Source organism: Gavia stellata, chromosome 2 (assembly GCF_030936135.1).
Source record: "Gavia stellata isolate bGavSte3 chromosome 2, bGavSte3.hap2, whole genome shotgun sequence".
Classification (NCBI taxonomy): Eukaryota; Metazoa; Chordata; class Aves; order Gaviiformes; family Gaviidae; genus Gavia; species Gavia stellata.
This window is the reverse complement of record NC_082595.1, coordinates 9,138,164-9,165,338: the sequence shown is the minus strand read 5'-3', so window position 1 is coordinate 9,165,338 and position 27,175 is coordinate 9,138,164. Positions and strand designations below refer to the sequence as shown.

At 39.3% G+C, this 27,175-nt stretch overlaps 1 protein-coding gene across 1 annotated transcript in view; it reads right to left on the bottom strand.

The window, feature by feature from the left end:
* USH2A (usherin) overlaps positions 1–27,175 on the bottom strand; it is a 388,501-nt gene that overhangs the window by 24,723 nt on the left and 336,603 nt on the right. Inside the window, exons 62-64 of the mRNA XM_059835821.1 lie at positions 4,507–4,734; positions 2,152–3,668; positions 804–1,125 (exon numbers count right to left, since the gene is read on the bottom strand). Coding sequence (XP_059691804.1) covers positions 804–1,125; positions 2,152–3,668; positions 4,507–4,734 — 2,067 coding nt within the window. The remainder of the gene's footprint in view (positions 1–803; positions 1,126–2,151; positions 3,669–4,506; positions 4,735–27,175) is intronic.

The window sequence follows — 27,175 nt, the reverse complement described above, 5'->3', positions numbered from 1 at the left end:
AGAACAAATTCAAGTCTGTTTTTTTGGTGAGGGTCTAAACTCCACTAACTCATATAAAAACTTGGGAAAGATTTCAGGTGGCTATAAATAGCAAAGTTCTTAGTTCATAGGCTGAAACCAAGTAAAGCCCCCTACATTATGACTATTACTGTATGATAAAAAAATGATGCTGAAACTTATAACTTTGACGTAGAAAACAATTACAGGTAAAAGAATGTCAGAACTGGTCTCATTGCTTTGTCTTAGCTTCATAAGAAAAACCATAGTAAAAATACCTATGTGCATGAGAAGTAACACCAGCCATCAACAGCAAATTCACTTTTGAACCACCTATGAAAACTGCTTGTGATCCTAACGTCTAATTTACAAACAACCCCAGTCCCTCTTAATGTAAACTACTTTAAGATCATAAAGTAAAAATTAATTCATAACAGATTGGGGGAGGATGGAAAAAGAAAGAAAAACTTACAAAATTAAGCTGCCTTTTAAGAACTAGAATTTCACACTACTCACATAACATTAGAACCTTGCAAAAGCTCTGGAGGGTATACAAACATATAATATACAAGAAACACAGGCACTTAGGACTAAGCTAAAAAAAATGAATGCTGAATGAATATATTGCTTGTGCAAAATTATTTTCAGCTTCTCAACTATTTAAAATATATTAACAATAATCATTCAGGTATCACAATACTATTAACATTAGAAATGAGATGTGTATGTTCATTGTAAATGTACAGTAAGGTTCCCAAAGTGTACTGAAATCATAATCAGAGCTGCTAAATGGCTTCAATTCCCACCTGATATTCATATTCTGTGTAAGGCAGCAACTTGTCATCTTTGAAGGAGGTTGAAGAACCGTTGTAAACAAGTGTGAGGTCTAAATTTATGTGGGCTTGAGTCATTCGCCTTCTGTAAAGCTCATAGGATAAAATCTTCCCATTTGGTTGCTGTGGGCCAGTCCACAGGATAGAAGAACTCGACTGGAAGCCCCCAGCTGTTGTCTGTATTTCTATGAGAGGGGCAGGCTGCATTGCCGGGGGTGCCTCCAGTGTCTGTACCGATGCCCACTCACTGGAGGCACAACCCAGCTCTGTGCAAGCCTGGAGCTGTACTTCATACCTTTGGGAACACAAATCAGGAACAAAGTGATTAAAACATGGCAAATACAAATATAGACTGTGCATGAGATCTGGGGCATTTCTTGATTTCTCTTGGTCTTTGACATTTTTAATAAGAAAACAATTTGTACGAACCCACAGATTATATGCTGTGCCTTGCGTAGCAAAAAGGAAGAATGCTGTTTGCTGGGTTTTCATTTGTTACTTTTTTTTCAGAACACAGTTAACATCTGCAGGAGTCAAGTGATCAAAATCATTTTGATTTTGATGATATGAATCAAAAGGATGATTCATTGTAGAAGATGATTTGGATATCATTTGAGAGCTATAGAGCTACACTCTATTACTCTTCTCTCTTTGGATTTAGATTAGTTATATGTAAAGATTTAGATTAGTGATATGTAAATAGTAGACAAACTTATCAACCATGCAACACACACAAATTATGCCTACACAAATATATAAGGAAAGGTCAGGTAACTAATCAAGAATTAGAGGGAAAGATATTAGTTCAGTACCAAGTGTGTTCCTTCTGTAGCCGAGTCTGGTACCCTCTCTTAAGTTTTAGCTTTCACTTAAACACAAGTGGCTTGTTTTCAACTCAATGGTGCGAGCATGTTCCTGGTGTGACTCCATTAACCTTGGCTCAGCTACACTGTGAATGGGCTAGCTAACAGGTCTTTGGTCTCCCCACCCTGAACTTTGTCAACTGAAGTCTTACTTATTCTTGAATGCAGACGTCTTGCGAAAGATACACAAGTATAAGACTGCAGGTTTTGGAGTCTATAGCAGAGTAGTGAATTGCCCCTTGTATTAATTACAACCAAAGTCAACCCTATGCTATTCATCAAGATGATGTATAGCTTTTCTTACTATAAACTTAAAAATCCTGGGTTTATCATGTGCTTTTTAGGAAAAAAAACCCCATGGGTTTGACTCTCTGTCTAAACAAGATGGTTAAGCTGTCTGCCAACCCACTGAACCACCTTGCAGCCTTTATTCAACAAACAAGGTCTTCCAGACTTACCTACTGTAGGGTTGTAGCTCTGCCACTATGTACGACCGTCTCAGAAAGGAAACATGAGATGCATCAAAGTCAACAGTTTTCTTTCCTGTTTCAGCAGGCTTGTGGATAGAGATTGTGTAATTTCTAATGTCACCATTTACTTTGATAGGAGGATCCCAGGCCACCAAAATCTCCTTTGAGGACCATGCCTGCAACCTAGGAGGCAACATCCCAGATGGAGCAGAGGGGTTGGTTTTTATCTGAGCTGACGGGCTGGTCGCACTCCCTTGACTGTTATTTGCGGTGACAGTGTAGCTGTACTCCATGCCTGGCATTAGGGTGAAATCAAGATACCGAGTTTCCAGACCCGAGTAAACAAGAACACCATCTCTCCTTAGCTCGTAGCCTGTGATTTTACCATTGGGGTTAGCTGGAAGTTTCCATGTGATTTCAATTGACTCTGAGCCCATGACAAGCAGCCTGGGAGCTTCCATATTTAATGGTGGAGCCTCCATGGTCATCACTGACTGGGATATGCTAGATGTGCACCCCCCCGCAGTACAGGCAACCAATGCAAAATCATACTGCGTGTAAGGCTGTAGATTAGAAACCAACATTTGCAAACTTTTGCCAGGATAATACTCTTCATTGTTTAATTTCAATATGTACTTGGTGATATCTCCATTTTGTATTTGGGGAGGTGCCCAAGATGCATTAATTTGAGTAGCACTGACAGCCTGCAGAGATGGTGGATCCACTAAGGCAGGAGCTGCTTCCAGTGTCTGTATTGTAGCTGGTTCACTGGTAGAGCAGCCTCCCATTGTACAGGCAACTATCGCATAACTGTACATTGAATAAGGCAGTAAGTCTTCATCCGTGTAGTTGAAAGTAGCAGCGTCAAAGCTGAAAGGATAGAGAACATCATTCTTTAGCAGCCTGTATGACTGCAGAATACCATTGGGCTGTGCCGGGGAGGCCCACGAGATGAGCACTTTACAGGGGTTAACTGATGCCAAGGATAACTTGGGGACAACGAGACCTTTTGGGGCAGTTTGACTAGTCTTTGCTACTGTCCAGGAGCTGTCAGTGTAGCCTGCTGCATTCCAGGTGCGTATTTTATATTCATACCTTGTCCATGGCTGTAAACCTTTATCATTATATATGAATGTATTTCTTTCAGTGTTATATTCTGTGAAAACAATTTTCTCGTCTTCTGTTGTTGCTCTGTACCCTGCAGCATTTTCTTTTGTGCATCTGTGAATAATTTCATAGCGAATTATTTTTCCATTTGGATTAATTGGCTGCAACCAGCTCAGTTCAACGTTGGTAGCGTTCACTGCCTGGATCACAGGTGCCATCTGAGACACTGGGGGTGCTTCACCTGTTCGGACCGGCTGGGGTGGAGAACGAGTGCAGCCTGCCGCATTGCAGGCCTCCAGTACGAGGGCATAGAGAGTGTACGGCTCAAGACGCCTGAAGAGGAACTGGCGAGATAAACCACTGTACTCCAGGTTGTCATCACTGAAAATATTGTAGGTCTGGTGAATAGAGAAAGAAAGAAAAAGAAAAAAATGGCAGGGAGGGAAGAAAGGACAGAAGCCAGGATAAAAGGAAAAAAAAATATAAATCAACAATTTTTGTCAATAACCAGTAGATGAGGCACCTTAATCTTTGCAATAGGGTAAGGACTATTCACCAATGATTCAGAAACTTACTTCCTTACTAGTAACAATCAGCACACAAACAGATCATTGATACAAAAGGAATGTTTTAACCCAATTCCCATGATTTTTTTCATTTTGGATGCAGTCATAAATCACGTAGTGACGGTTTTCATTATGTTTGTTTCTTAGCAAGTTTCATTGGGAGGCTCTCACTGGCTAGCACAAAGCTTCTTGCAGACTAACTCTAGAGAAAATCACTTAAGAAAAAAACTCCAAATAAACCCCTCTAGCTGCAAACATTGGAGGGAAAGGTTTACACTCAGTTGAAACCATTGAGCTAAAAGAAGTCCCAAATTTCAGAACAACATTCTATCAAACCCAGGATTTCTAGGAAGGCATTTTGGCAATGTCTAATGCACACCAAGTAAGATCATAAGCTTTCATGAGCAGCTTTCTATACATTAAGTGAACAATTTGGTTCACTGTAAATGAATATTTACAGTCACGGGGTAGCACATGAATGTTAATACTCATTTTAATATAACCACAAGCAGAGAGTGCTCACAGAGTGCCTTGTGCTTACATAGGACTTCTGTCTTATTTTAAAGTATAATGCATTTGATTGAGTCCTCTTCAGCAAAAATGTTTTAATTTGATATTCAGCATTTCCCTTCTCTTTTTTGATCAAGTGAAGTGTCAAGATGAAGATTACCTTAATCACGCCATTGGGTTGGGAGGGCTCTGACCATTTGAGCAGCAAAGCCCTGCCATTTTCTTTCTTTTCCACAGTGAAGTTGCTCAGGCCACTGGGTGAAGCTTCCAACGTGCGCACAGATGTCCAGGGGCTTGAAGCCTGCCCGGCATTGTTTACAGCTACGACGTGAATATGATATGTTGTGAAAGGTTTCAATCCAAATAAATGAGCCTGATGCTTTGTTCCCTGAAGCAAGAATACAGATGTTTGAGTTAGTTAAAAAAGTAATCAGCATCTGTGGTTTATGTCACTTGGAAAATGAGGTCTCATCTCTGGGTCGCTTCTGACTACTTTGCAGAATACCGCATCTGGTTACCAGGATTTTTTGGTGGGTTTCCGTAGTTGAACCTCAAAAAGAAAATCTTAGCTTTTAAAAAATACCTATCATGATGGTAGAGCTTTTGGAGCCGACTCCTGGGGAGTGCTGCACAGGCCAAATCTCAGCTAGCAAACAGTTCGTTCAGCATGTGTCTGAGCGTTGCTCAGTGAGGATGAGAGTGCCCGGTACTCTGAAGGATTCAAGCACATGTAAAAATCTGTGGTATGAGTGGTGCCTGCCTCTACAGAACCCTTACACAACTTGTGTGTAGACGTGACATTTGATAGGCATGCTGTCCTGTTCTAGCTTCTTACAGCATTGTAATCTGGATGGCAACAGTGTTTCCAAGAGCACAGTTTCATTTCCTTACTGAAAACAAATGCCTTAAAAGCAAGAGGGGAGGGAAGAGAGGAGAGGGAGGGAGGGAATAAACTGGTTTCTATGTTCCTGCTTTGTAAAGATATCGCTTGAGATAAATTCACAAGGTAAGACAATTGTGAGGCAACCCGCTGCCTTACAAGAACCCTCCCTGTTTCTCCAGGCTGGAGGAAGCAGCCATACTGCTGACAGGGACACAGGCAAACGGGCTCGGCCCTCCCGGGCGCCAGACCCTCGCCTCGCACCGGTGGGGAAAGGCTAGGAGGAACACAGCTGGTTGCGAATCCCACTGGGCTCTGCCAGGGCTAGAAGGGCTGGGGCTGACCTGCCACCACACCAGACCACAGCCCAGCACAGGGGCGTGCGGGTGGATGCAGACCCAGGGACTTCAGCCATGGCCAGAAGGGGCCACTGGCATCGCAGCTCACGGCTTTATCCAGCTTACCCCAAACAGCATCGGACACAGACCCGAAACTGTTTGGATACGAGGCAAGGCGAGCCTCAGCACAAATTCAGATCTAGGCAGGAAGGTGATACAGCTGTGGTATTAGTTTGAACAGCCACAACAGATACAGTGGCTAACAAAGAACAGGAGTAACATGTTTCAGTAGGACACTGTTCAGATTTGTCTCATCAGAGGAGCGAGGAAGAAAGGAGTTCAGCTGATCACCAACATATTTAATCTCATTTTTAGTTGTGCTTGTGCATTAATTATATAGATCTCAAGAAGAGGAGCACAGGAATTCAGTTTTCTTCCTGTGGCAGAAGCAGCTAAAGTCAATTTCCCTGTTTCAGTAAGTCATATTAAGTTGTTAAATGCTAACACTTCCAATTGTTTAATATTTAAACATTTGTTAAGCTATCAGACTGAGAAACAAATTTTAAAGAAATATTAATTTCTTTTTTAAAATATTAAAAGTTAGATCATAAATATTTAAATAGTTATTTCCTCACAACAATGAGTTAGTCTTTTAGATAAATATAGCACAGCATTTGAATGACCATTATGAATATTAAATCTGAAGATGCCACAAGTACAGATTATAAACATACTTTTCTGATAAATGATTCCTTTTTCTGTTAAACAGGGCAAACACTAGCAAGATTAATAATGCAAAAAAGTATAATTCTTTGTTAGGAATTCCCAGTCATCACTGCCAAAAAAGCATAAGCTCAAATGCAAATAGCAATCACCTCGAACAGATTATATATAAAAAAGCTCTAGCTGCTGTGGGACATTTAGAGATATCTTTTGTCATAAGAAACATGGAAAGCATGTGGGCTATAAAGCAAAAACATATGTATATTGTCAATAGCAGCACCTGTTCAATTACAGTTTATTTCGGTATGGAGAATTTAGTTCAGCCCCTAGATGGCAATACTATCAAACACTTTTTGTAACATGAGTACTTAATGATTAACAACGTGCGTTCAGTCATCCAACATACTCAAGGCAGCCATTAAAAAAATAACAAAACTGATTTCATTATAGATTCTTTTAATAAACATTTATGGCTTAGATCCTTGAAAGTGGAAGCATTCAAACTGCCATAGCCAAAAAACCTATACAGCTGAACGCAAAATTATGAACTGCAGGTTAAAGAACAGAGCACAAATTGAAGTTCATGCTTAGCATAAAAATTTGGCATCAGAAATTATGTTGGCACAAAACATGATTAAGATTAGCTTTACAATTGGATGTAGTCTGTATTAATAGTTTTTATGAGGACAGTTATCTATTAGGTTTTCAAAACAGAACTTTAAAAGCCTAAAATTTACATTCCATGATTCGGGGGTGGGGATGGGAGGAAAGGAGCACAAAACATTAAATTACTGCCCCTGAACCGCTACACAGAGGCTCTCTGAAGGTACAAACACATTATTACAAGCATCATACAAAAAGCAATGGCTCTGCTTTCTAATCAGCTGCATCATCAGGGTGGGGTTTTGTGACAGCAATGTTGCAAAACACTTGATTTCTTTTTTTACATTGAAGACCGGCATATTTTTCATCACCCTCTACCGTTTTCCCACTAAACCCCAAGATTTAATTATTTACAATCCTCCCCACACTTTGAAATGAAACAAGGATGGAGGGATTTCCTTGCCTGCAGTTCATCATGTTCTCTGGAGACTGCTAAACCATTCCTTCCAGGGATGACTTTTATCCTTGGCTCCTACAGATACTTCTTGAAGAGCAAACGGTTTACATGTATTTTTGTTTTGTTTGGTTTTGAAGTAAGCTCAGGGGACGTACTCCCAGAACACGGAGCCACATTTTCTCCCCCTGCACTGCTGCCATTGCCATTTGTGAATTTGCTCAGCTCAAAGGCTGATGCTGAAAAGAGGATGGATAGCAGTCTCAGTGATTCATTTTAAGAATTACTCTATGTCCTCCCATGACATTTTCTGCCTAGAAATACTGTCCTGCTGGAATGGTCAAATATAAATAGCAAAATACACCTTGCAAAGGATAGCGCTGTAATCTTTGGCTTCAGCAGACAACGACACAGCCTTCAACAGGCGCAGGATCAAAATCATTGCCTGGAATATTCTCCCAGTCTTTGTCTGCGAAGCCATGAACTCATATATCCCATGTTTACACACTGCTGACAGTCCAGATTTCATTCACCATTAAAAGCAAACCAACAAAATAAAATTTTAATGCGAACATTAAGATGTTCGTAGATTGACCATGAAATCTGATGGACTACAAGCCCGCACCCTCCTTTCTCTGTCTCCTACTGCAAAGCATTCTTACTCATTCAGTCATTAAATTAAGAATAATCCAGCAAACATTTAAGCGTGTGCACTCTCACATTCCTCCTATAAGGCCCATCCTTTCAATGTAAACACTACAGAAATGGACACCTGAGGCAAGCTGTGAGGAGCCACCGTGATCTGATCCCCGCACTGCAGCCCAGAGCCCAGCCTTTGACACGGCCCTTGCTTCTGGCAGCCCCATCCCCTTCCCTTGTGCAGCAGTGGCAGCACCACCACTACTCCAGGCAGGACAGCACCTCTGTTTTTGCTGTGTAAAATGCTGCATGCACTGCCAGTGGCAGCACAAGCTGTTAACGGCAACAAATAGGCTCCTCAGCTAATGCCACTCTTCTAACTGTAAATAGGATAAAAGTTATTTAAAATAAAACCTTTTTTAACACATTTTTCAAAACATAAAACAAAAGAACATGAATCATGAATAATGTATCTGTCAAGATTTGCTTCAGATTGCCTTTTTTGTTTGTTTATTTTTTAATTCATGAGCATAGAAGTCACTTAAAGTCTGGAAACAAATTAGCATAGTCTTTCATGCAGTTCAAAGGCAGCGGCATCCATAATGCAAGGTGCCTGCCTTCCTCGCTACCTCTCGGTCCTCCTCCCGGGCATGGGCAAGGCTGCGCAGCCTTCAAGGGTCTGATGATTTTACACTACCTACTGTGATTGCTTTTGACTACTTGAAGTGCCCCTAAGGTGGCAACAGGGTCAAGAGGTCTTTGTAGGTTGAAAATGATCAAAAATTAGCATTGATCTGTAGCTGTCAATAATACTCGGCGTGGGTGGACTCCCTGCACAAATGTTTAAACTGCATACAACTACACAACCTAGTCATCTTTGAATCTATTGATCTGATGAAGCAGCACTTTCCAGTGGTGTCACTCTGGGCTTTTCCTCTTTTTTTCAAGGCAGACCAGCTTACCCAGTTGCCCAGGTCTCAGGCATGAGCTCAGGACGTGACAGATGATACATCAGAAGATCTCCGAACCACTGAAGAGCTGCCCAACAGGCAGCTTGAGTATCTCTGTCCCTTCTTCAGGGGTAATCATCAAAACTCAGCAAGTCATCACCAGTCATGTTAAGTTTAGGTTCTGGTTTCTTCTCTCTCCCTATCTTCTCTTCGTACAGCAATCCCTATTTGGCAGGTATCTTCAATATCTGATTAAAAAGCCAGCTCATTCTTTCTGTGAATCTCTAACTAAACTCAGTGGCATCAGACACTACCACACTGCTAGTCGTAGTAGTGGTACAGGGTTCCAAACATGTTCTTTCATAACCTCCAGACATAAATGATGGCAAGCTAATTCAGTATGACATTTCCTTGTCTACAGAGGCAGAGATGCTGAACTCTCCCTGGAAAAAGGAGGAGAAAGCTGTGGTCTCCTGGCAGTCAGAACGTTAATCCGACCATCCTCCAATGCCAATTTTCAAATTCTCCATCAAGGAAGTCAAACAGATTCCTCCACAAGTGACAGAAGTGATGGGGAATGCTTGGGGTTGCACTAAGATGCTCAGTTTATCCTCACCTTTGTCATTATCCTCTTGTCCAGTTCCCCATCTAATCCAGACTCTTTGTCATTTTCTGCAAAGCACTGGGAGTGCTTCCACCTTGACTCTGATGTTCACTCTTATTTCCCAGCCTACTTCTTAGCTCCTGCCTTCACTCTAAAAATTGCACTGAGTTCATATTCATATGCAAACCCTAACTTGTCCTTTGGGTTGCCTTCCTTCTCAGGCTTATATCATGCACACTGTGTCTTTCATTTAAAAAATCTACTCTATTCCTAAAGCCTTATGCTCAAATTCACAAGGATATAACTTAGAGATACACAAGCAATCTATGAGTCCCTTCCTGTAGCAGTGTGGACTGGAATATAAATTATTCCCATGGTAGTACTGAAAAATCTCAAAGGTTAGGCAAACAGAAAACAAAGTGTTATTCATGTTACCAGAAATTATCTTGCGTAGAGGTGACCAGAATTTCCATTTTTACCAGAAAATGGAAAATTTCCACTATTTATTTTCCTCCCAGTTTGTGTAAAAGATAATTTTAGATTTTTTCATTAATTGTTTTGGTAAGTTTCACTCTTAAAATTTTACATTTTAAGAACTTTGCATTTCATTTTATAATTTTAAAATTGCCTTTCAACACATATTTTTCATTTAAAATCATTACTATATTATTTGATATCACCCAACAGGCTTTCAATAGCAGTAACATGTACCACATTGGTGATAATTTTTAAGGTATATAAAAGAGCAAGTATTATGAAAGAAAAATAAATAAACATTTAAATAAAATTTTTAAGTTTGTAAAGCCAGACATTTCCTTATTAAATCTAAAATAATTTTGAAACATTTTTGCCCAGGGAATATTCTTCCAAATTGTCTTTGGTTGAGATGAAAAGGCATTCTTCCTTTCCCAGCCCTGAGGCGGATCAATGCAGTCTTTTCTTCTACAGTGGCCAGGAAATGACATTCAGGAATTCATTATATTTGGGCTTGGTTTTTATAAATAAATTTAGGAAAATTTTTTAAAAAATATATTAGAGTAGATTCAAGTAACAAGGTGAAGCACATAAAATGGCTTCTTTATTAAAACATAAGCTTTGATTAACATGATCATAAAATATTCTTTCCTTGCGATTCCTGGCAAACTTACTGCTTTTTTTTTTTTCAACTTTAAGAACGTTCTTGTAATTTATTTTTAAAACAAGTGGTAGTTTTATTATCAACGTCAGAGAACACTAGTGGTCTATCCTCTGTGACTCCACGTTCCCGTCCTTTTCTAACAGTACCATGCTAGCAGCTTTTTTTAATAAAAAAACTAATTTGCACACCCTGTTTCACTCAGCACATAACTGAATCATTTCCTATGTGAATAGTCCTACATGGGCTACCAGGGAGAAACCTTTAGAAACAGCAGTAACCTTAGTTTAAAATGTTCTGCAAACAACAATTAATACCTGATAAAGAAATATTACCTTGCAATTCATTTTCCTCCTTTCTGGCAGAGCATGTAAGGAACTGTGAATTGCATGCAACTGAATCTGTCTAGTGGAGTTGGTGCCTATTTTCACAGCAGACAGTTTTCTTTCCTGGCACACCTGGGGACCTGCTGCAGTCTCACCAGGCGTCTGAATCCCCAGCTTTGACTTGAAAGCAAAGCACTACAAAGAAAACTAGGATGCATTGCACGTTAAAATGAAATCAAGCACATTTAGCAAGCTGCCTTCAGTCACTATGTTGGCCTTTGGGTAGCAATAGACTTTCAAGCCACGAACAATATTGCACTTTTGCTGGTAAAAACCTTAAAAAAAACCTCTTTGGGCAAAGTCAACGCTTCACTACCCTTCTCCATGCTATTTCAGTAAGCTCCGCTCCGCTCCGCTCCTCTCCTCCTCCCCTCCCCTCTCCTCCCCTCCCCTCTCCTCTCCTTCGTTTCTTTTCTTACATAATTATTTATTTAAAATTCATCAAACATTGCTGAGTGCCACCTTTTCAAAAATGTATTTGCATCTGTATTTGTCTAATTTGTACTAAGAAATATTGCAATCCAGAAAGAGATTTTTCTGCCTAAATAAATCAAATAAACCAAAATACCAATGACATGACATTCCACTATAGACACCATCTAGAGGACGATGTCAACATGTTTTCCTAACAATATTTTATCTCTAACAACACTCACAAGACCTACTGTATAATAAACCATAGTTTTGCACCTTCTTTCTCCCCCCCCATTTTTCTACTTTAAACCATGTTTATTATTCCTCATCATGAGAAAGTGATGGAGAATGAAGGAAGCAGCTCTTTATAAACTAGATACCTGATGGGACTGTCTTCCCCAAACTTTGGTTTTGGTCAGTTCAAATCTGACATCCTTACTTAACCTGAAGGATACTTTTTGCTTTCATTAATCATTCTGGACATGAAGAACTAGACTAGGTTTCTCTTCAAAATAAGACAGGCAGAATCTGAAGGAAAAATTTTAATACTATTGAGATACAATAAAGCATGAGATAAAACCCCACTGAAAAAAAAATTATGTGTTACCCTCAGTAAAATGCACATATATTGTATATTCTGGTCTTTATCTGAGTGGGGGCATGCTTTGTGGAGAGCTGATGGGAGTGAGAGAGCATAGAGCAGATACATCAGCAAAGACTTCATGGTATATGAAATCCAGCATCATATTAAAGCAATGTCAAACCCTACAGGATTGAGCTGGGAGGATCTTGTAATGTTCCAAATTCACACACTGCATAATCTGGAATCTGCATAAACACACCAAGGGATTGCAGAACTTGCAGTTTGTTGAGTTTGCCTTGGTCACAAGGGGAATGGGAATGAATGATCCTTCAGAAAGAGCTTTATAATCTGGGATAGAAATGTGCCTTCAAGGAAGCTAAAAAGCTAGGGAAGGCAAGGACACAAACACTGGCTGGGGTTTGTACCTCTACAGTTACAACTAGTGAACTCATAGAGCTGAATTACAAGAATATGTTTAAAAGAAGTACCACACATAGTGCTCCTGCAGAGCAGCAACTTTCCATCCACTATTTGTTAACATTTAGGAGTGGTGTTCCCCTCATGGATTTGTTCTATATGTTGTCTGTAGGCATGGCACGAGAAAGAAAAAACACTGCTGCTGTAAAACAGCAGCTAGAGCCTAAGGGCTCAAACCTGCAAATGGTAGGGGGTACATCCCTTAATATGGAGCATTAGGGGGTTAATGTTATATTTTTCCTAATGCCAAAAAGCGTATTTTCTATTTGCTATATTGGCTGATGGCCAGAATTAAGTTAGATGCTTTTGTCAGAACAAACAAAATCTGGACTGCCATATCAGTGCAGTCCACGTCATCTTAGTCTCAAATCCTTTTTTTTCTAGCAATGTCCGGACTGGCAAGTGTTTTGCAGAAGGGCTTCTGTAATTTTAAACCAATGTAATGAAACTGTGGGTGTTTTTGTTATCCATAAAAATGGATAATTTATGTTCCTGAACTGCTCAAGTGACAGTATCTTGCAGCAGTAAGTTTTGCTTTGTTGTAGAAAGAACATGCCCTTGTCATTATCAAATGTTTTGGCTTTTGGTTTAATTTGAAGTTTTGTTTTCCAAGCATTCACATTGCTGCTCTATGACATTTGTGACTACATATATCTCTGCTATAAGCTGCCTTCTTCATCTCCTTTCAAATTATGTCGTATATGATATTGTGAAGAAAATTGTCTGAACACTGTAAAACTTCTCCCATCTGATCTTAAAATTACCTGGGCACAGTATCTGAAGATTTCTATTTTCTGTAAAATTTGAAAATGACAGTTTGACTATGTTTTCGGTATATGGAAAACAGACAGGGGAAATCCCTTATTTTTCCCCTATAAAAGCAATTATTTTCAATTTTTGCCTGAGCACAGCTCGACAGCCATAACAGGGAAAAGGAAACATAAAGAGAAAAAAAAGTTTGAAGAAAATCTTTAAGGGGACTTGTACAAGGACAATCTGAATCTTAACATAGTTTGCAGGTGAACTCCCACATCAGTTTCCTTGAAAATGCCACTGAATGTCAGTTGTGCTCCATAAAATTAAGACTTTGCAGTTATATATGACTTTTCATGGTAGGATATCACATCATGTTACAAACATTAATTAATTGTCTCAGGATAGCCCCCTGTGTTACTGTGTGCAGCTTCAGGAAACTATCATTATTTGTTTAGATCCCATTTTACACAGGTACAATAGATGTGTCATATTATTGTTAAATGCAAGCTTACTTTATTCCCTTTTCTCAATCTTTCTGAGTCCTTGTCTCTCTCACCCAACACATGCAAAAATGAGCAGTTCTAACTGCTGTTAAGTAGGGGAAGATAACACAGCCTCAAGGCAATTCACAGCTTTAAATCCCTGCTTTCTGCCAACACAATGGAAAATAAAAGCAACATTTTAAAGGAGACTAAAAGGTTTTTACTTCCTACTGTTTTATTCTTTTTTCTCTGCCCTGTACTGAACAGTCCAAGCTTTTCATTCAAACTTTCCCTCCTATGTATGTCATCACTTCTGAGAGATATTAAAAGGTAAGCATAAACAATTTACTTGGAGCTACATTGTAAAGGCCAAAGTTTAGTCTGAATATGTGACTGAACTTAAAATGTTACCTTTAAAATGAACTGGGTATTTTAAAAAATGATGAGCCAAAAAGTATACCAACCCCTATTTCTTGAAAGGCTTTCCTTCACCAGGTTTTTCATTCCTCCCCTTAATGCTTTACACTTCCTTCATGAAAATACCTGCTCTCCAAATAGAGACAGGCTGAAAGTAAATGGAAGTGTGCAGGTAGCATTTTGGGAAAGGTGCAGTCCAATTATGCCAATCCATGCCAGGAAAAAGAGATTCACTCTGCACCTTTTTGTGCAGAGCAGTCACTCTTAGCAGGCCAGAAGCACACTGCTCATGCAGGTAGGGATGCCTGCTCTCTCGTCTGTAGCCGGAGGAAAGTTCCACTAGTTTCACTGTCTCATCTATTGATTAGCTGCACATATGCACATTATAAATGAACAATCCAAAAAGAAATTACTACAATTTAGTCATTTTAGGCCAGACGTGTAAAGGTATTCAAGTGCTCAAAGATGAATATAGGCACTATGGGAAATAGTCAGAGTTCCTACATTCAGACACAAAACTTGTGTGGCTAATGTTCTCAGTTACTCTCTATACTCTGTGCAGAGGAAGGGAGGCTCCTCCAAAGGGAACGTCAGATGTTATGTTTAACTTCTGTTTTAAATAGCCCTTCAGAGAAGCCTCACTCTCTCTCAAGACAAATTAGACAGCCTAGCCTACATTGGCCATCTAAAGTTAGTTTTTAGAATTCAGAGCTGTGACTTCTGCTTAAATTCACTTAAGACTCAAAGAGCTAAGAAGCCAGTGACAAGATTTTCAACCACCACACAGCAATAGACCATACAGGTGAACTCTTTCTTTTTTCTTAAAGTGAAACAGAAAACTGTTGATAGCTTCAGAAGTTAAACTGCAGCTGTTTCAAAGCACTTCAAAAATCAACGGAAGCTTCCTTTGCCTTTTCAAGGATTCTGGATCAGGGTCTTCATGACTAGGAGAACAAAACTAAATGGTGTATGCAGATGGCATTCAACCAGAATAGGGATTGGGTTTAGTTAATCCATAATATTGAAGCAAACATCCCTGACTCCTCATTTCCATGCACAGGTCAACACGTTGGCAATGGTCTTCAGTCTGAGATGATGTTACTAAAGTTAGTGTGGTTTAAAATTTCCATTAACACCCTCAAACTAAATATCATTATAGGGGTTTGTTAACAAAGCAATTGAAAGTATTGTGATGTTTCTATGCAGGACCAGAAAGATGAAAAAATGCACTACGCTAAAGAGCTGTTCCAAATTTTTGTCTCTGAAATGTCCTGTTTTAAAAACCACATGTTCTCAGCTCTATTTGTCCTCAAAGGGGGCACTGTATTTGACATCAAAGCAATTGGAGCTCAAACTATTGTGTTACCTGGTGGAAAAGGTGATGTTTTTCTTCTCATTTGCTCTATTCAGTCTTTGTAGGCCAGGACTTTCCAGTAACATTAAGCTCAGCACTTAAATATGTCACTGCCTTAAGCTACAACTATAGCATAAACCTCATGATCTACTGGTATATTACGGGTCTAGCATTTCTAGCATAGACTAGCATTAGAGAAAATCTAAATTATCATCTGTCTTGAACCCCTGAAGAGAAAACAATAAAAAATAATTTTATGATGCCATAATGACAAGAATAATACTTCACTTCATCTGGGAAAAGATGTCTTCCAGACTTCTCATTAATTCTTTTTTAAAGCCTGTTGAAATATAAGAGCTCTGCAAAGTTTCATTCATTTTGTTTGTGCACAGTAAAGTTTTCTTTATAGCAAAAATACAGAAAATTTATCACTGCAAGGAGTTCACTTCCCTCACTCTCTTGCTATATTAAATCTGGTTTTGCAATTCTGATTTTGTGGGACAACTGTAAACTGCACACTGCATGGAAGATTTGGCTCAGGCTAGGAACTCTGCTCTGCGTGGGAAAAAAGAATCGGTGCATTCAAACCTTCAGGAAACGGACTTGGAAAAATACTTGGAGCAAAATTCAGAAGCAAAATGAGTAATGATTTGTGATATGCCCCAGTAGGTTAAAGAGATACTGGGACCTCTGTTCATCTTCCTGTTGTGAATATATGAGTCCTCAGAGTCATTTTGGCACACAGACAAGACACACTCCCAGGTGTCTCATTCAGATGGACCATACCCCAGTAGTAACATTGTCTCTATGTTAGACTGGTGTGGGCACAGAAGCGTGTAGAAGACACATGTGCTACATAAAGAAGGAAGGTGGAGCAGCCGCGGATTAGTTTAAAAAAGACATCCTACAGCTGCAAAGTCAAAGAGCTTAGGGGAGGCTCCTGTGCTGCAGGTCCAGCTGCTGCTCTTGCATCTTAGGTTGCTTTAAGTGGACATGTAAGTGTTTGTTCCCTAAGGCTTTTCCTGCATAACTACATAGCATCCAGTAATATAAGACCTTTAAAGGACACTACCTGACTGAAGCAGAGTCCTGCTTGTTGTAAGGACTGCAGGAGTCACAGAATATCTGGAAGTAGAAACAAGTTCCTAACAAAAATCTGAAAAAGACAGAAGTTATTTTCTACTAGACCCTCAGAACAGGAATTAATTCCTGCTCCCTATATCACTCATCATAGCCTCTAATGATGCCTTTAGAAAGGAAGGCTTGTGAAGGGAAAGGAAGGGAGGAAGAAGCAGTTTCCACGGTTTTGGTGGAAGGAGTAAAGCAGCTTGCAGTTGCCAGAGGTATAACAGATGATGTTTGATGGCCTAAAGGCTGTAACATGGCACCTGCTAATAAGGTGAGAAAAAATTCTCTGAATCTGGTAGCAACTTTGACAAGGGTTCTTCCAGCAAGCCCTCCACTTCATGGGTAGAAACCTTCTCTCCATGCTCATAGGTTTTCTTGGCACTCATAAAGCAGTTCGATGAGCATATCATTTCCAAATCTTCCAGCCTGTCAGATGCTGGTGGAGGGACATCTGTATCAATCTCTTTCTTTAAAGACTGAAGAGATTTTACTTGATGAATGCTAAAGAAACAGACTTAAAAATACAATACAGTTTTTACAGTTAAACAATAAAATCCATCCATTATGGGTGCATGTGAGTAGAGTACAATACACTTAGATGTTCCAGATCCCATTTGCCATGCATTTCTGTAACTTCGGTCAGATAAAAAGGTCAAGGTGCTGAGGGAAATACTTCTAGTTTGTGATGGGATAAGCTTATAAATCGGAGTTTGTTTCCTCCTAATACAGATTACATGTATGTAAACTACCCCCAAGCATGGTACAGAGAAAGTTTTCAGACTACCATCCTCACAAGAGTCTACTACTTTCTGCTTTTGGTTTCTTTGGAAAGAAACCAACCAATCAGCTATGAATTACTTATGTTTTGGTGCTTTCACCTGTGATTGTACTGGTACTGAGAACCAGGAAGGACAGATATAAAGACTGTTTTGAACTTTATTGAATCTGATTAACTGCCTGGTTTGGGCTCAATTTAAATTTTTTAAAAGTCCCCTGTCATCTTCTCCCTGTTCCACACACAAAAGAGATCTTCACGCAATTCAGAAACTGGGCTAGGTTTGAAGACAAATGCAAGAGCTGCCTGTCAGTTCAGCCACCAACCAGCCAACCCAGTCAGCTAACTCACAGTCTCCATTCTTCCATTTGTCTGTTCAACGTCGTTCAATTGTGTTTTCAACATTGTCAAAACGCATTTTAACCAGCATGAAGATCCAGCAGGAACTTGGTGCCCTTGCAAGGGTGTCCCTTTAAAGTTTCTGCCTTTAAAGGTGCATGGGCAGGGGAAGTAGCAGCTCCACCTGCTCAGCAGACCCAGAGTGTTGTGGTCCAAGGGAGGGAGGGATGGCAGCGGCGGGGTGCAGGACCCCTTGGTTTCCAGCAGCCACTTCTACAAAACTGGTACAGACTGCTCCAAGTGCACCTCCCCTGAACCACTGGTGTGCACTCAGTCAGCCTATTAAAATCTGCACATGATTTAAAGTAGAAGTAGTCAAACTCAATATTCCCAATAGCTTTTATTATAAACTTACGTGATTTTTCCTCATTGTATGGCCATCTCAGAGTTTTTCCTTTACAAACTGAATAGTTGGATGAGTGTTTTTGGAATGAAATCTCATTGGATAATTATTCTCTTAATTTATTTACAATTTTATTTCCACATTATATGGTGAATCATCAGAATCAGTCAGTAACGCATCTGCTGACTGGATAACTACGTTCATTTTGGTTTCAATAACAAATAAGTTACAGCCATTTTTAATAAACAATTTTTTAGGATTGCTAACTCTGTTAGTAAAATTCGCAGAGCTTTTGAGCTTTGAAACCATTTTAATACTCTGCAATTCTCCAAACAGTCTGAAAACCAACAGAAAGTCTCATTATGATCCAAAAGAATAAAAACAATGCTTCAGTATGAAAAGAGTCACATTTTGGATTTCTTTTTCATACCCAGTTAACTTTATATACAGTTACAGTATAATGTGATAGTAAATTTATACCACTCCATTGTCACCTGTTCAAAATGCATTGGAATATTTAGGATTTTTTTTCCGTTTTTAAATCTCCATCAGAGCCTGTGTGAGAACTGGAATAAATAAGCAGCCACGTTTTCCCATACTGGAAAAGTTCCAGAAGAGAAAGGGCTCTTGACATTACAGAGCTAAAGGAGTTTTCAAGACACTTTCTATTTCCATACTCGTTCTTTTGTATGCTAGGTTGCCTGCCATTATGTTTATGTAATTCTGACAGTGTTCTTAATGACACACTAACAGATTGTAAAACACGCTGCTGGCATTTACTTGTTTTTTATATTTTTAAAACAATGTCCTTCATGTAACAGTAGTTAAGCGCGGCAGAAGGACATCATTAGAGCCATGGTTAAACTGTAATTTACACCATTAGGAAGGCAGGAGCAATTTTTATTGCCTGGCAATTTTCTTGCTGAAATATTTGGACCATATGGCTCAATTTGTGTAATAACCTTAATTTCAGCACCCTTCAGGTCTGCCTCCATCTCCTACGGAATGGTAAAATGCGGTTTAGCAGAAAAGGCAACTGTCTATACTTAGAGAGTTGAGATTAATAACATGTCACGTCCTGTTTTTGGTGAAGGAATTCGAACAGCAGCCAGATGGTATCTCTACAAATAACTGTCAGGGGTCTTGATCTAATCAATACAATGTATTAATACATCTCCCTTCGCTGCTTCTCGAGGGGCTAGCGTGCAACATCTGGAAAGATTCCGGGGACCGCCAAGTAGAAAGCTGATCCTTTTCAGAATCAAACTGAGCCCAATTAATTTTTCATGTATACTTGATAACTGTTTCATAATGAGCTATGCGTCTTGACGGAGCTAGGCTTGGCGGCATGAGCGGCTTGTGCTTCCTATCCCCATTCAGTCCACTTACAGAAACCAACCCATTAATCAAACTATCTGGCATAAAACTGAAATCTCAGCTCAGCAAGAGATCAATAACCATCCTTAAAAAAAAAAAAAAGCAACAACAAAGACCCCACCACAGAAGAAGGCTTTAGTGAGCAAAAGTATCCAGTCATGACATTAGTAATTACTTTAACAGAAACCAAAACTCAGAACCATACTCACCTGACAGGCACCTATAACATAGAATTTAATATTAGCTTCCTGTCAAAAAGTAACATCTAAGTCCATTAAAAATACAGTGCCATTCTGCTTTCTAGATACAGAGGCCATCTGGCCCCTATTCACCATAATTGCTATTATAGTCTCAAAAATAATATTTATATACTGCTGTAAATTAACAGACAGACACCCATTCCCAGTCCCAAAGAGCTTTCTTTTGATAAACTCATGTTTTAGCACTGTGCAGGAATTAGGGTCTTGCCCCCTAAAAAAAGAGTGTGGCAAGATTATACATGCATTCCCGTGCTTTTTGTAAAGTCTGAAAGGAGGAGAGAGAGAGGTCACTTGGCAGGCAGAAAATGGGAAACTGCAACAAGCATAGGGGAGACGAGCTTGAATGAGGCTGTGAAGCTGAGTGATGGGAATGGATTCAAAAGGGAGCAGTAAAGAGAAAGGACAGGAGGTCAGCTGAGAATACTAAACTTATCTTGTGTAGGACACCCAACGGCTGTTTGATGAGAATGACTTTGGTGACTGTAGACCTGGATTAGATTCAAATGGAGTCCCCAGTGGTACAAGGCTCTATATTTTACTACCAATTCCCATGAGTCATACGGCTTGCTCTTGCTTTTTTAAAAAAAGAGGCCCTGTTTATTAAAATTACACACTGCTTGTTAAAATTCCTTATGAAATATAAGCATATGCCATAACGTTTCTCTGCCAATTTGAATACCAGACCTTATCTGTGGAGGGGAGTGGGGCAGGGGGATGGGATGGAGGGGTGGGGAATGGCCTTTCTAATTATCAGCTGAAGAGTTCCTGTATCTGTAGCTGTTGGGCACGACTCTGGGGATTTTAGGAAGCTGCCCTATGACTTTACAAATAAAAAGAGTTATCTTGGAGTTGCCTGATATATCCATTTAAGAATGTTGGTTAAATGTGAATTAAAATCTATTCAAATCCAATTAAGCATTTTTAAACAGATATCTAATTTGAAAAACAGCTGTACATATTACCCAACAAATTTCTGCTTCCTCCTTTTTCATTTTTATTCCCTACTTATATATTAAAAAGCATCTGTAGCTAACCAAAACCTTGTTTTTAAAGCAGATTTAGTGCAGTCACGCACAACATGGCACAAAGGGAAGAATGTCCCTCATATTATATCTTCCTATCAAATTATACTTAATAAGGTGAAGGTTTGGGCGGGTTTCTGTTTTGTTTATTTTGTTTTTACAAATTAGAAAATCCCCTGTCAATGCTGTTTTTCTACACTGCCTGATTAGCTTAATCTTATTCTCACAACTGAAATGCAAGACTTACAGAAAAACATTGTAGAGAAAAGCATAAATATAATGCATATATAAAAACATATATAGAGAAACAGCATATGGGGCATTTACACAATCTCATTTTAGGCATCTGCTCTTAGGCTTTGTCATGTGGTCACTTACTCTCTTATGACTGCAGGTGCACAAACTGAAAAGGTTACCACTTCCAGACTGCTGCCAACCACCATCTTTCTGTCAGAGGGTACTGTCTTTTAAATCTGTCAACCTGCATAATCCCATTGTGTGGTTTAGGAAAGACCAGCTGATTAATCAGCTTAGAATCAACCACCGTCTTTTGAATGACACATGCCCGTAGTGGCACACAAATGCACTAGAGGAAAGCAGTCTCGTGTGAACAGTTGCAGCCCAAGGTTGGTAAATGTCCATGCATAGTTGTTCTGGAGGTTTCATGGTCTATAGAGAACATTCGTGCTTCTAACTAGGTTAGATGCCTGAACTCAGACATTGTAAATATCCCTCAAAAGACCTAACTCTACATGTGTTTCACTCATCAAAAAAAGACCTATGGAATGAGTGAAAACTGGACCTTGCACAAGGAGAAACCCAAGGATAAAATCCACCAGATATTTCAAAATAGGTAACTAATTTCTTTGTAGAAAAATTACCTATTGATCCAGGCATTCGGGTCTAGTCAATCCAGAGTGTGCGATTAGGCATGGTCAGACATAACCCTATCAGTGTTTTTACTTCTGGTCCAAAAATTTATCGAAGGGCAAAATTATGTTAACTTCACGTTGCACCCTACATTAGGGCAAAAATATTCAAGAAAAAATGTAATTAAATACACAAACTCCTTTGCTGTAACCTTCACTAATTCAAATCACCAGTTGCCTGACAACATACTTCACAGACACCAGATAAACCTTTCCCTGCTACCCTGCATCCTAACTTGCAAGGTTTCTTTCATTCTTGGCAGAGTTCCAGAGGGTCTAAAGCTATGTTTCTGTGGCTGCCGAAAGCATCCAGAAGACACTGAAGTGGCCTTGGTTACAGCAAGGATGGTATAAATAAAAGAGCTGAAGAGTCTCTTTCTCTCTCGCCATTCTCATCTAGTTCTATTACCACAGTACTTCAAAATCATCAAAGTTGTGCAACAATCCATTTCATCCTTTCTGCTCTAATTAGGCAATTCTACATGTCTGTCTTGATAGGTGGGGCTTACTGAAGCACTTAATCAGTTTCTGGAGGGGCATCGTAGTGCCAATCCAAATGCTTATTTAAGCAGAGCTATAGTGCCAAATCCAGCATATTCTGCAGCAGCATGGAAACAACAGAATCTGTGAGACACAGATTGCCTCACACACTTTTGGTTTTTTTAGCAGCCTTCAGTGTGAAGGAGCACTTGTCCTGTATTCATCCTGTGTAAGCTTAACAGGTCTAGAGATTAAAACATGGGAAGCGTTTTATATTATTGGGCTTTCCTGGCAAATAAAACAATTACAGCAATTCCAGTACAAGCCCTTCCTGAAACTGTGCTAACGAGGCTTTGAATCTTAAAAACTGCATTTAAATCAAATGATTCATTTGCAAACCTATCACATACAGCACACACTAGTAGGTGTGGGTCATTTCATTAGAATTAGAAAGCAAATGTGTCTATACATGAGAGGTCACCAGTTGTTGTAAGTTAAAATCTTTTCACTGTTAGGTATAATTAAAATACTCTAACAGTGGTTTCAGTAATTTAAACATTGCAGTATTGTTGTAATATTTTTCTAGGCTTCAAGAGTTCACAATTGTTTGGTCCAATCAAATCTGGGAACACTGAAGAAGTTATCACCCATCAAGGTAATTACTTTCAAGTTGAAATAATTACTCCATCAATGTTAATGGTCTTTCAACTTCAATAAAGCACTCACCTGCCGATAATCACAGCTAACCTCTTGCTCTCATGCAATTCCCTCTCTATTTAGCAGGTTATATTACAGCCGTTAGAGTGGTCACTTGTCCTGAACAGCTGCTGAATTTCACTTTGATCAGCTGTGAACCATAAAAAAATTAGTCATCTGTGTATGATTTCCCCCTAACCCATAAGCCCTTGCAGAGCTAAGGAGATGATCTTTTGGCTGTATTAGGGCACTGCTGAGCAGCCATCTTGTTTCTGGTTGTGGCTACTTTCCACTCACTAACAGCGCCACAGTAGCCTAATTAACTTTTGCCCTCCACTGTCGTTTACAGCTTTCATTCTTTGCTAAGTAGCATATCTTCTGAATTTATGGCATGTGCAGGGATTCCTCCATTTGCTCTCATCTTGTTTTCTTAGAGTGCAGTCCATTTCCCAGGCATGTGAAATAGGCATGTATAAAAAAGTTTCACCGGTCCCTCTCTTTGGCGTATTTTTTCATATTCTTGTGGCTATGAGCTTCATTTCTTCTTCTGTAAGGAAGTTGTTATGTACAGTCCTGCATACTGCATTACTGAACGTACAAGGAAGTTAGTAACTACATGGTATCTCATCTCTAATGCTGCCAAATATTCCCTGGTCTATATAAAGAAACACAAATGAAGGATCACACACGGATGTATTAAGTATTTCTGAATGTGGTGAATAGAGAGGAACTAACACTGGATGCAAGATTCCAGATATCTGAAAAATTCTGCATAGGAGGCATATGTATATGGCAGTAGTGGCCACTTAAGATTATTCCTGATACAATATATTTTATATGGAGTTTTTCAGCAAGTAGACTTTGTTATTTTTACTCTGGTTATATATTCGATATACAAATTACTGTCTGGTTATAACAACATCATGCAAGTCAAAGCCTCATCCTCCTACCAAAGTCTGTATTATTATTGCTATTCTCCAGTATGTGTACAGATTTCTCTACCACAGATGAAGCATCTGCCAAGAGGAGCTTGGCCAGCGTAATTATATACCATCTCCCCAAATAATGTAAGGTAAGCCAACATATGTTCTCAACTGTTAGCAGAGCTGCATCCAAACCAAAGGTTTTGCTGGTGCAGTGATGTCAGCTAAGAGATGTATTAATTTTTTACACCCCAAGCTGACATAGCTATGCCAAAAAAGCCTTGTAGGATAGATTTGGCCTGAGAGCCTCATACTGCAAAACACATTGTGAGTAGACCTGTGCTTCTAGGTAGGCACAGGTGTAGGATTTCCCAGCAATAAGGCCTGTAACGCTTACACCTATCTCTTGCATCCTGTAACAAGCATATTGTACTTTTAGTTATACTCTGCTGAGGTGGATTTGACACACCGAGGCCTTGATTCTACATAACAATAATAATGGGGGTCACCGCCCATAGCAGGCAGAATTTTTCTTTATAACCCTCATCTCTGGGTGCTATTCCTTCTTCAAGCACATTCTAACAGTTACATGTTCTTATATTTTTTACTTATCTTCTTGGCTTTGAATTCTCCTGCTCATGATAAACAACCAAATACTTGAGGTAATTGTCACGGGAGAAACAGCATTACACACCCACAAAACATCTACCGAGGAAAAGTCCAAACTTACTACAGTTTTACCTTACAGAAACATTTGGAATACAACAGTTAAAGAGCTGTGGTGCTTTGACGCCATTTGGCAGGTACTGGCTTTATAATGAAATCAGCTCTGGGTCCTATGTTCACAAGCTTAAGCCCTAAGTTCCCAAGAGTGAGAAGCTTGCTTTGACAATCTAGTCACTTTATGCAGATTTCTGTAAATGAGAACTTGCTGTAAATCCATTCTTCTATAAACACATCTGTCTCATGTTAATGCTGTCAATAAGACACTAAATACCATTCTTGCTTTAGAGGGTTAAAATGAACTGGGAAGACATTGCGGGAGACACTTGTACTGCTGTAACCAGTCTTGACTTGACTTTGCTCTGCAAATAAACCAGAATGTCAGTTAAACTTGCTGTCACCTAACATCTGTCACTACACTCCTGGCCAAACAAGCTAGGGAAAGGGGTGATGCTGCTTTTTAACTGTGAAGCATCAAAATGGCTCACATGTACTTCACTTGCTTCTAACGGTGCAAGGAGATCCCCCTTTCATTTAGGTGGAAGCAGCTTTTGCTCTCAGAACTGAGTTCTCATTTTTATCTCCATAGACAGCGTAAAATTTCAAGGGGTCAGCAATAACCTTAAGGTACTGGACAACCGTACCTTTGACACATTAATTCAAACACAGATTAATGCACCGTAACTGGGGTGTGAATAGCTGCATTTTGGGAAGGTAGAGTGGGTAGGACTGTCAAATGGTTTGAAAACCCAGAAGATGCTTCTCATTTGGCCCTGGAAATGGATGGAAAGGAAGCTGTCAAATTAGAACAGTCTGCAGGGATATTAGCGAGAGCTTCATTTGTATCCTGCAGTGTCACAAGGATTGTATTTCTACTGTAGGTTTTGGTCAAGCTTTATGTCCTGTGACAGGCAACCAGGGTGCAACTGACAAGAGCAAGGGTGGTATAGGCTACGGTCATTCTAGCACTGCTTTTTTTCTGGAATAATCTAATGGGATAAGGATGGAGTCTAACAGATTAAATAAAGGACCGAACTCATTGCTCGCTTAATACTTTAAGTCTTGCTTGTAACATGGAAGCTTGTGTGAGAGAATGACTAATGGTGTATCCCACGAGGGAGCTCCAATAGAGATGCTTTAGGAGATTAAATGATTTAGCCTAGTACCCCTGAAAGCTATATTTTAAAGGGGCAGAAGTTTAATCATTGGAATGCTAGTTCCTTCAATAAAATTACATTTTAATTAAAGTGTCTCATTCACAAAGCTACCGTTAAGGGTATATCAGCAATTTCATGATAAAATTCTATTTTTAAGGGGTTATAACTTTGAAAGTTGGTTTTTGCCTGCTGGCATAATTGACCTGACCTTCTGAAGTTATCTTTGATAACAGGACTCCATGCACTTTATGTCAATAACTTTGATTCAAAGCTTTAGCTGTTCTGCTATATTTAGAAGAGGTAGGATTCAGATCTCAGCTCCTTGGTATAAAACAGCAACAACTCTATTGAGTTAATGTAGTTGCAACAGCTTAAAGAGAGTGCAACTGATGGAAGAGCTGTGCAGAAAGATTTCTCCCCAAAGGACAGTATAATATTTAAAAATAAAAAAGGGTACAAAAATAATAATCAATAAATGTTCACGACAAAGAACAGTGGAAAAAACATGCAAGTGAGCTTCTCTGCAACACTAGAAGAACAGCTATACATATGCTGCCAGAATGTCAATTTGATTCAGGATAGTGTTTGGGGAAAATAAAGGATTTTGGAGCCAGGAAAATACTAATTCAGTAAATAATAGCTTGTTAATTTAAAAGGCTTTTAACTGATGCTGTTAAAGAAACACTGTGGAAACATTATTTAAAAGGCCATTTTGGTAGGTTTTATTACCCACAATACAACCATCTTGGACATTTTCTGTTGTTGTTGGCATGCTTAGAAGACATTGCAATGCACGACCAGCCAGGTCAATTCCGATGCTCAGCAACACACTGCGTGCTGCTGAAGCACAGTATTAGGAGAAGGCCTGTCATTTTGCTGGTTTTGAAATCTTAGGTGTTCCATCACTATTATAATTGTGATTATTTTTTTTAAAACAAGTTAAGGGAGCTAAGTACCAAAATCCCACTGAAGTTCAATAACTTTAAAATCTCAGTCTACTTTGTAAAACCTAACATACTGTACAATGCAAATGCAACTATTTCAGAAGCCAAAAGTATATATTCTTATAATTTAGTTCAGGACTTGTTTTCTTTTTCAGAAAAAGATGTATTACAAACTTAATCCATTTAGGCTTCCAGGAAGCTAGACACCAAACTGCTTTGGAACCATATGATCACAAGAGTATGTAAGATTACTGAGCTGGAAAGTTTTCTCGCCTTGTCATGTCAAGATTTGTCTAAGGGAGTTACTTAAAGGTTACTATTGGGTATTCCAGAGCAAGCTCTTTAGGATCCTACTTGAATGTGAAACAGATGCTTTATAATCAGGGTAATTAAGAATTTAGGGGATTTCTGGTGTTACTCAATACAAATATGGCCTATGAATATCATTTAGGGAAAATTCTAGGTTTATGAAATTGAG